At 41.4% G+C, this 10,116-nt stretch overlaps 1 protein-coding gene across 1 annotated transcript; it reads right to left on the reverse strand.

Annotated features, from left to right (window-relative positions):
• Window positions 1-2,384: 2,384 nt before the first annotated feature.
• LOC140739853 (protein S100-A1-like) lies at window positions 2,385-8,805 on the reverse strand. Its single transcript, XM_073068453.1, has 3 exons — window positions 8,692-8,805; window positions 7,889-8,041; window positions 2,385-2,662 (listed from the first exon to the last, which is right to left on the reverse strand). Exons 1-3 carry the CDS (start codon window positions 8,803-8,805, stop codon window positions 2,492-2,494), a joined length of 438 nt encoding a protein of 145 aa, XP_072924554.1. The 3' UTR covers window positions 2,385-2,491.
• Window positions 8,806-10,116: the final 1,311 nt, after the last annotated feature.

Here is a 10,116-nt window from a genome sequence, read left to right on the forward strand (position 1 = left end):
TTTTTCTTGTTGGGTGTGAGAGGTTAATGTCTGGAAGCTAATCAGAAACATGGGAAATGCAGATGCTGGAAATTACTGTTGTGGTTGGAATGCAAGAATGGGCAGAGGGAGAGTAATTCTTTGTTCATTCATTGTCTTTATTTTGTGCACTAATGCAACTAATATTAGGGAGGTGTATGGCTTGGCAGATTGGATGCCACCAGTTTGACCAACTCTTCTCCCCCCCCCCATGTTTTATGGAAATTGCTACTGGTTATGTTACAAAGGAGCCAGGTGCTTCAGTAAAAAGAAAGCTTCATGGAATCAGCAGGTTTAAAGCAGGATTCCTGTGTAGGCCTGTTAGTGTTATGTGCTCAAGCTGAGCTCTTCCAAAGCAATGAAACACTTGTTTGAAATTCTGCTCTACTGGTAAGCTGACCCATTTCAATAACATACTGAGTTTCAGGAAAGCAACTATTAAAGGTAACCTGCTGACAAGGCTTACATCAAAGAATTCACTGCTATTTCCTCCACTAATTTACTGTGCTTAGTTCTTCCACTTCACAGGACTTCAGAGGAAACTCATATATTCCGGGTGGCACCAGAACTGGCCGAGAAACATCCATTTTTCAGCTGCCTGATGCTCTCATCAATCTGTATGGTATTTTATCACAGTCTTCATTACACAAACGGAAGTATCAAACAAGTGACAGTGGCCAGATGAGATAATTGACTCAAAGCTTGGTCAAAGGTGAATTTCATAGAGCAGTTGAAGGAGAATTATTTAGGCAGGGAATTCCTACCTTGGGACCCAGATAGCTAAAGGCAAAGTTGCCAGTGGTGGGATGTTAAAATTCAGGGTTGAGTGGGAATTGGAACAGTGCAAATATCCTGGAGAAGGTGCAGTAAGCTGTGAGCATGTTGATACTGGAAGCATTGTGCCACTTGTGGACTGCTCCAAGCACATCCTCTGACTGTTGATTATTGACACAAAAGGACACATTTTACTGTAAGCTACAAAATACATATGACAAATAAAGCTGATGCTTTTTTAAAAAAGCTACAATAAGGGGAGAGATTAGAAAATAGAGAATTCTAATAGGTTACTGGGAGAGTAGTAGTTTGAGCACAGGAGTGACAGGGAGAGGGTGCAGTGATTGTTGAGAGTATAATTTTGGTTCAGCTCTGGTTTATGAAAGGTCAGAAGTTTTTTTCCAGTCAGGTGCTTGAATAGGAAGTATGGATGAGGTTAAATGTTGCAGCTATAGGCTGTGATGGGTGGCTAATGGGGAGAGGAAGCACTGTTCAGAGTGATAACGTTGTGAATATTCTGCTTCAGCCCGAGACATATACGGAGCTTGTAGGAGTGGGTTCAACTTATAACTTGCTCAACTGCACCAGAACCCCCAGCTCTCCTCTTACTTTGTCATCCTCCAGGGCTCCCAGGCAACTTTCTAACAAAGCTTACAAAATTATACAATTCTGGTTGGTATCATTTAAAACTTCATTGCCCAATTACTGTAGGTACCACTTATGTGCAGTCTGTCTTTCAACTCTTCCTGATCAGTAACCTGGATGTTCTTCCTCCCTGAACAGAATTGTAGAGATGTGTTTGACAAGTCAAGTGATGGGTGTGGCATACATTGGGAGTGCCTCTGGAAGACACCCAAATTTCCTCAGTGACAGGTTTTAACTGAATGAAAGAATGCATGATTTAGATCACAAAACATGGCTGCTCTGAAAATCTCTTCAACAATAGCAGTGCTTGTGACTTGGTTACCTGCTTTCATTGTCCTGTTATCACTCAGATTTAAGTCTTACATCAGGTTTTTAGCACAGAATGCAGTCAATTTATCGATTAGATCTGTTGGTGAGAAGGAGTATCAGCTTAAACCCGACTCTTGATCTGCAGCCTTCTAAAAGCTCTTTGAGGAACCATGGAAAAGAAGGCACCGTTTTCACCAAGCTCCATATCATAGCCCATTCTCTGGGTGGGATTGTGGGGAGACCTTATACTCTGATCAAAAGAAAAATAGGTCACCTGTTTTTGCTAGAACAAAGTTTGGCACTCCCCTCCTACAGGCATACATTGTGCCAACATTCCTGCAATGCACTTCATCTAGCCTTTGATTTATAAAATTTACTTAGTAATGAAACATTTTCTGGGAACAAAACCTTTCATAAATAGGATACCTGTAATTCTCAAACTGGTGACCAATGCACAAGTTGTCTACTCCAATCAATACAGCAACCAGTAGCACCAACTTCTGCAAAATTGTTTCAGGCTGTGAAAATAAGCCCTTCCAAACAAAACCCACTACTCTCAATGTTGTCCCTGCAGTACAAGTTAACAGCAAAGAGGGAAATCTTGATATTGCTTTGTTTAGGAGGAATTCTTACTGAGAAGCAGTTATAATCATTTTATTATTTGGATTTAAAAAAAAATAAAGGTAACAACAGGTTGGTTACTGGGGTTTCCAGTATGTGCCCATGATACAGTTGATATTGCAAGTTACTTTTTACACTCCTTTGCCATTTGTTGCCGCTTCTGCATATATATTTCATTACAAGAGAACATGATTCCAGAAATAAATGATAAAAACTCCTCAAAATTCACTTTTCCGTCGCCATCAAAATCCAACTCTTTCATCAGCTTGTCAAAATAGTCAACGTTTTTCTTATTCTGTTGAGAGATGGAAAAATATGAATTTAAGCTTTGAATCTGGTCTCTCTACACATTCCATCAAATAGACCCATGAAAGATGCTGCAAGGGTTAGATACTAGCCTCCCCTTACACTTTCAGCAAACAAGGTAGAGACAAAATGTTCCTTCCCTGTACCTGGATTTTGTTATGAAGGTCCAGAAATTGTTCATCAATTTCTTCTGGACCACAAAGAAACACTGCTGTGGTCTTGAGCATTTGAGAAGAGCAATTGGTCAAGGGTTGTATATCCAATTTGGCAATTCTTTCTTTGTTCCCAAAACCATCTTCCCCTGAAGACTAGCTCCCATTAACAGTAATTGCTAGAACCATCAAAGAGTTGTCTTTAACTAGGTATATGGTTGTCTCCTGTCAAAGTACTCCCTCAGCAGCAGAGTTGGGAAGACACTTTAGCCATCAGGACAGTTAAATGGTGAGTGAATTAGACAACATTAAGTCTTATATCCCAATGTGTTGAGGATACTCTGGAGTGATTCCAACCAGACCGGTGCCCATTTGCTTGGTATTGCTCATCAGATGGGCTCCAAAGATGATCTCAGAGCCAATCCAGTGTTAGGAACCAGAATTGCCCTGTGCCACTCCAAACTCAATGGCAGTAAGAGAGGTATCCAAGGATGTCAATAGACAATAGGTGCAGAAGTAGACCATTCGGCCCTTTGAGCCTGCACCGCCATTTTGAGATCATGGCTGATCATCTACTATCAATACCTGGTTCTTGTCTTGTCCCCATATCCCTTGATTCCCCTATCCATAAGATACCTAACTAGCTCCTTGAAAGCATCCAGAGAATTGGCCTCCACTATCTTCCGAGGCAGTGCATTCCAGACCCCCACAACTCTCTGGGAGAAGTTTTTCCTTAACTCTGTCCTAAATGACTTGCCCCTTAATTCTCAAACCATGCCCTCTGGTACTGGACTCTCCCAGCATCTGGAACATATTTCCTGCCTCTATCTTGTCCAATCCCTTAATAATCTTATATGTTTCAATCAGATCCCCTCTCAATCTCCTTAATTCCAGCGTGTACAAGCCCAGACTCTCTAACCTCCCTGTGTAAGACAGTCCAGACATCCCAGGAATTAACCTCGTGAATCTACGCTGCACTTCCTCTACAGCCAGGATGTCCTTCCTTAACCCTGGAGACCAAAACTGTACACAATACTCCAGGTGTGGTCTCACCAGGGCTCTGTACAAATGCAAGAGGATTTCCTTGCTCTTGTACTCAATTCCCTTTGTAATAAAGGCCAACATTCCATTAGCCTTCTTCACTGCCTGCTGCACTTGCTCATTCACCTTCAGTGACTGATGAACAAGGATAGTGTTGAACAAGGAATCCCATGCAAAACCCTTTTAAGCAGATTTACAGGCACCCAATTAAGAAAGGGATAAGACTTTACCTTTAGGCAACAAAGAGACAAGTTTGCAAGGATAGTTGGTGATTACAGGACTGGAGGTTAAATTTGCGTGCAGTGTACAAAACAGGCAGATAAGCTTATAGTGCAGCAAAAAATGGTCAAGTTCAACATTGTGGGCATCAGTCGTGGCCTGAAAGTTCACAGCTGGGAGATAAAGCATCCAAGGATACAAATCCTATTAAAAAGACAGGCTAGTAGGTAGAGGGGTTGGGTGGTTCTGATGGCAAAATACAAATCCACAGCAAGTAGTAACATAGGATCAGAAAATGTACAATTTGGGGAGGGTGGGAGTTTAAGAGTTAAGAAACTCCCAAGTGTAAAAAGACCCTGATGGGAGTTGTATACAGACTTCTGGATAACAGCCAGGATGTGGGGGGGATACAAATAACTGGAGATGGAAGAGGTGTGCAAGAAAGGCAATGTTGGAGTGGTCATGGGGGAGTTGAATATGCATGTAGACTTGGTTGGGGGAGGGCCTGAAAATCAGGTTGGTACTGGATCCCAAGAGAAGTAATTTATAGGTTTTTAAAAGAATCTAGCAAATAGGTGATTCTGGGTTTGGTACTGTATAATGAACCAGATTTCATTAAGGAGCTTGAGGTTAAGTAGCACTGTGGAGGTAGTGATCACAATATGATAGACTTCACAGTTTGAAAGGGAGAAGCTAAGAACGAATATGCTGGTATTATAGTTGAGCAAAAGTAACTACAGAGAAACAAGAGGAGGTCTGGCCAAAGTTGATTGGAAGGGGACCCTAGCAGGGATGACAGTACTGCAGTAATGGCTGAAATTTCTGGGAGTAATTAAAAAAAACAGGATCATTTCATCCCAAAGCAGCAGCAACATTTCAAAAAGAGAGTGGGGTAAAAGGAAAAGATGACATAAAATTGCAAAAACTAACAGGAAGCAAGAGGGTTTTGAAGCTTTTAAAAACAAAGCAACTAAAGAAATAAAAGGAGGAAAGATGAAATAGTAAGGTTAACTAGCCAATAACATTAGAGGATACCAAAAGTTTCTTCAAATATCTGAGTCAAGAGTAGACATTAGACCACTGAAAATGGCATTGTAGTAATAAGGAACAAAAACAATATGGCTAATGAACTAAATGAGTATTTCATGTAATTTTTCAGTGGATTACACCAGCAATGTGCCAGAAATTGAGAGTCAGAGTAGGAGTGAGTATAGTTAACATTACTAAAGGTAGTGGTGATTTGGAAGCTGAAAGGTCTGTCGCTAGATGTTATCTAAACCAGATGGACTACATCCCAGGCTTCTGAAAGGTAACAGTAGTGATCTTTCGAGAGTCACTCAAGTAGGAATTGTTCTAGGGAACTGGAAAAATCACAAATGTCATTCCACTCATTAAGGGAAGAAGTCAAAAGACAGTTATAGTCTGATTTCAGTGGATGTTAAGATTTTAGAATCCAATATTAAGGCTAAGGTTTTGGGGTCTGGAGGTACATTATAAAATCGGCATGGTTAGCTGCCAGTGATGTAGTGTTTCACAGGGACAGTGTTGAGCTTGCTATTTTTCATGTTATAGTGATCTGAATGACAGAATTTATGGCTTTGTGGCCAAGTTTGCAGATAACACAAAGATTAATGAAGAGGCAGGTAGTGTTGAGAAAGCAGGGAGTCTGCAGAAGGACTTGGACAGGCTGGGAGAAGTGACAGATGGAATATTGTGTAGAGAAGTTGATGGTCATGCACTTTGCTAAAGGAGTAAAGGTGTAAACTATTTTCTAAATCAGATCAAGTCAAGTCAACTTTTATTGTCATTTTGACCATAACTGCTGGTACAGTGCATAGTAAAAAATGAGACAACATTTTTCAGGACCACAGTGTTACATGACATAGTAAATGGGAAGAGAATAAGGAAATTAGAGATCCAAAGGGACTTGAGAGTCCTAGTGCAGGACTCCATAAAAGTTAACTTGCAGGGTGAGTCAATAGTAAGAAAGCAAATACAATGTTAGTACTCACTTTGAGGGGACTAGAATACAAAAAGAAAGTAATGCTGAGGCTCTACAAATCAATGGTGAGAACACATTTCGAATGTTGTGAGCAGTTTAGGGCCTAATTTTAAAAAAGGATTTGCTGATTTTGGAGAGGGTCCAGAGGATGTTTAAGAGAATAATCCCAGGGATGAAAGGGTTACTGCACGAGCAATGTTTGATAGCTTAAGACCTGTATTCCCTGGAATCTGTAAGGATGGAGGGAAATCTCTCAGAAACTGTCAAATATTGAAACTCCTAGATGGTGAGGATGTTTCCAATAGTGGGACTAGTCTAGAACAGGAGCCACAGCCTCAAAATAAAAGGAAAGTTCTTGGAAATGAGATGTAGAGGAATTTCTTTAGCCAGATGGTTATTTCATCTGTGGAATTAATTGCCACAGACAGCTATGGATGTCATTGAGTATATTTAAAGTGGTGATTGATAGGTTTTTGACTAGTAAGACTAAACAATTCAGGAGAAAGCACAAGAATGGGGTGGGGGGGGGGAAATACAATTTTTAAAAAAATCAAATGGAGCCAACTTGCTGAGCTGAATGTCCTAAATCTGCTCCCCTCTTTTATGGTGTTATAGTACATGTTAGGGATGCAGTAAAGGTCTACCATGTCCTGTCAAACAGTACCAGGTTCAGCACAGGTTATTTAATTTGTAGAGAGTAATGGTAGCAACAATCCCATTAACATTCCCGAGATGGGTGCAACCCTGGTTAGACAGCAAGCACACTTATTTTAATATACATACACTATCTCAAACAAGGCCTTGCACATTCTGGGCTAAATACCCACTCCCTAACTCAGATAAGTACAATATTATGAATCAGAACCGGAATGCAGGAAATGCTCGACAGATTTGGCAGAATCTGTGCATTGAGCAACAGAGTTAAGTTTTGAATCAATTTCCACCAGTCATGACAATTTGGCTTCTTCAATGTGAATTTGTTGGTTATTTCGTCCACACATTATGCTCCATTCAGTCAGAGGCAAACTGATGCTGCAAGACATACCGGGATGTGTGGCTTAGAACTAGGGCGATTCTGATTTGCTGGATCTAGCCTGAAGGAACTTCAGTTCAAACTTTGATTGTTCATTCTTGGCAGCTGTCCAGAAGCCACTCCCTCATTCTAAACATTTGCCAATATTCTACTGCTGCCGTCTCTGCATTCAGATCTCCCACCCTTGATTTCAGAAAGGAAGCTGATCTCATTTGACTAATTCCGAGGGAGACTAAATGAACCCGGTTATCACATCCTACCTGCAACACGGTCATATTGATTCACCCCAACAGAAGTTGGAGGTGGGAGTCAAGTAGAGATCAGACACTGAACTGGTTGAGGGTGCTCAAAGTTCCATTCAAGAAAGATGTCAAGCACTACAACCCCAACAGGGTAGCGACATATTAAACATTCATCTCTGATCTCCGACTGCACTTCAAGGGTACTCTGGAGCAGTGTTATCATTGAGCAGATCCCACCCAACTAGTGTACAATCTTAAAACCTCATGGGCCACTGATGGTCTCAATTGACATTCCCTCAATGCCCTTCCCCGCAGGACCTGGTGTGGCTGACCATCTCTCTGCTGGTGTTAACCCAGCTCCCTCAAGTCTTGCGATAGCTCATTTGACCCCAGAGCCCCGTGTTATGATCCAGGCTCTACTAATGTGGGGTGTGGGTGTGGTGTACCGTGCAAAAGAGGAAGGATCCTTGTGAGAGAATAGCACGTTCACCAACCCCGGGATGCCTATCCGAGACAACAGGATTACCTTGGTGAGTTGTTTAAGTTCAGTCTCCACCAGCTCTCTCATCTCAAGTTTGGTTAGAGTGCACTTGTCGGTCTTGGCGTAGTGATAGAAAATATCCAACAGGTTCTGCATTGCCACTTCGATTTTGGATGGAGTCGCCATGATGAAGGATGTCTGAGAACAAGAGAAAAACTCCAGTCTCCAAAAACCTATTGTCGTGCCCCTCCCATACCGATCATTCCTTTCCCGTCACTAATCCCAGCCCGTTTTTCTCCCGATCTGGGAAGGGGCTAAATTTTGCTTTATAGGAATCTTTTCTAACTACAAAATAAAGTTTTTTAAACTCCAGAAACTTCCCTCAAACAGTTCCGACACAAACGAGAAAAAAACCCCACAAGAATAAAGAAGCATTTATAAAAACAATCACTCAGATCTCTAGGTTATAATTCAGATAATTGATCTCCAATTAACTCACTATTAGATAACTCGCAATAAACCCATTAAATGACCATTAATCTCCAGTTTATAACTTCTGAATAACATGAAAATAACATAACGTTAACTCTCTACCTCTTATAAACTCTCAGCAATTAACTAATCTCTAGTTAACCCTCACTGGTAATTCTTAAATTACCTCCAGCACTAAACAGACACTCACCTTCTTGTCCTGACTTTAAGTGTTGCATCTGCTGAGGGGGAGCAGTTTATATCCTATCCTACCCTGCCCTGCCCAGCCCAGCCTAGCCCACAGACCTGTCACTCAGAGCGCCTTACGCTGACTGGCTCCTGGCTGCAGCCTCTGTCCTGCCCCCTCAAAGGCTTACTTCTGTCGAAAGGAATCCGCAGTTCTTCAATTTTCCCTTTTTAAAAAAAATAAGGCAAACCCTCTTTATATACCACGTCAACGAGAGAATAACTGGTTTGGAGTGAAAATGCATTCTAACCCAACAAGTAGACCACCTTCCACCCAGCCCAAGCAAGGAACGAGCGAGCTCAGTAATCGGCAATTCTGATGATCGTTTTGCCAGGCCTGTTTCGCTGCAACGTTGTAAGAATGCTCCAAATTAACTCACAGCCGAATGTCCCTACCGAGAAAGAGACTGAGAATCGGAACAGCGTGTGTCAGCTGTAAAATAATTTTCACTCAGCTATCCAATGGATTGCTCCCAGAGCAGGGTCAGTTATAATTCTGCACTGTCCCATCAAACACTTCCATAAGACTAGACAAAGTACCAAATAGACCTCAGAGCTGGTACACCATTCAAACAAATCATAGCTATTCTTTTGCTTGTCACTTTCCTAGACAAATTCTGAGTCCTAGATTGCCTCATCAGTCTTTATTTATGTTAAGTTTTTCATAAATTCTATTGTATTTAGACAATAGGAGCAGAATTAGGCCATTCAGCCCATCAAGTCTTCTGTGCCAATCCATCATGGTTGATTTGTTATCCATTCTCCAACCTTCTCTCGGTAACCTTTGACACTCTGACTAATGAAGAACCGGTCAACCTCCACTTTAAATATACTCAATGACTTGGCCTCCACAGCTGAACATGGCACTGAATTCCACAGATGCATCATCCTCTGGACAATCACTGTTGGAGTTATCTCGATGTCGTGGAACTGGATTAGTGGCTATCACGTTGTGTGTGATTGGGGTAAGCTTGTGGAATCTACCGGTGTGTCGACCCTTGCCTGTGTGGTGGTGATAAACTACTGTTGGTGATAATCCATACATGGATTCTGTTTGAGTATCCTGTGGCCACCACTTTGAGATGTCCCGTAGCTGGATTCAAGTGTGGTACCACTTGTGTTGAAAGGATATTTGTTGAAGATCACTGTCGGTGGTATTTCGTGTGTGGAGTGGAACAACTTTGGAGATAAAACCTACTGCTATTGTTATTTTGTATTGCTGTAGTGGAATCGGTGGAATATCGATGTAATTGCCTTCTCACAACATTCGCCTTTGGATTACAAACATCTCGCATTAATTAACCTGAGGATTGAACTGAATTTTCTTACATACCATCGTAAGACTGTAACTCTTGCCACCCGAGCTTGAATAAGTTTGGGAACTTTATTTACACCTATATATGCATAACACCATTAACTCTTGATTTACCTGGTTTAAGTTACTATGACATAGTTACTAATAAAACATTGTTTTGTTAACAGCAAAACCAGACTCCAGGTGCGTTCTGTTGCTGCTGATACTTTTACAGGGTTGTGTGTACATGATAGTCGGTAAC

This window comes from Hemitrygon akajei, chromosome 16 (assembly GCF_048418815.1).
Source record: "Hemitrygon akajei chromosome 16, sHemAka1.3, whole genome shotgun sequence".
NCBI lineage: Eukaryota > Metazoa > Chordata > Chondrichthyes > Myliobatiformes > Dasyatidae > Hemitrygon > Hemitrygon akajei.

Bases quoted from the DNA above. Each gene is read 5' to 3' on its own strand.
- LOC140739853 (XM_073068453.1), bottom strand. From the start codon at position 8,805: ATGCATTTTCACTCCAAACCAGTTATTCTCTCGTTGACGTGGTATATA. The intron at 8,042-8,691 runs GTAAGCCTTTGA...TCTTGTTCTCAG, and splicing joins GCGGATTCCTTTCGACAGAA to ACATCCTTCATCATGGCGAC. The intron at 2,663-7,888 runs GTAATCCTGTTG...ATCTCTCAACAG, and splicing joins AACTTAAACAACTCACCAAG to AATAAGAAAAACGTTGACTA.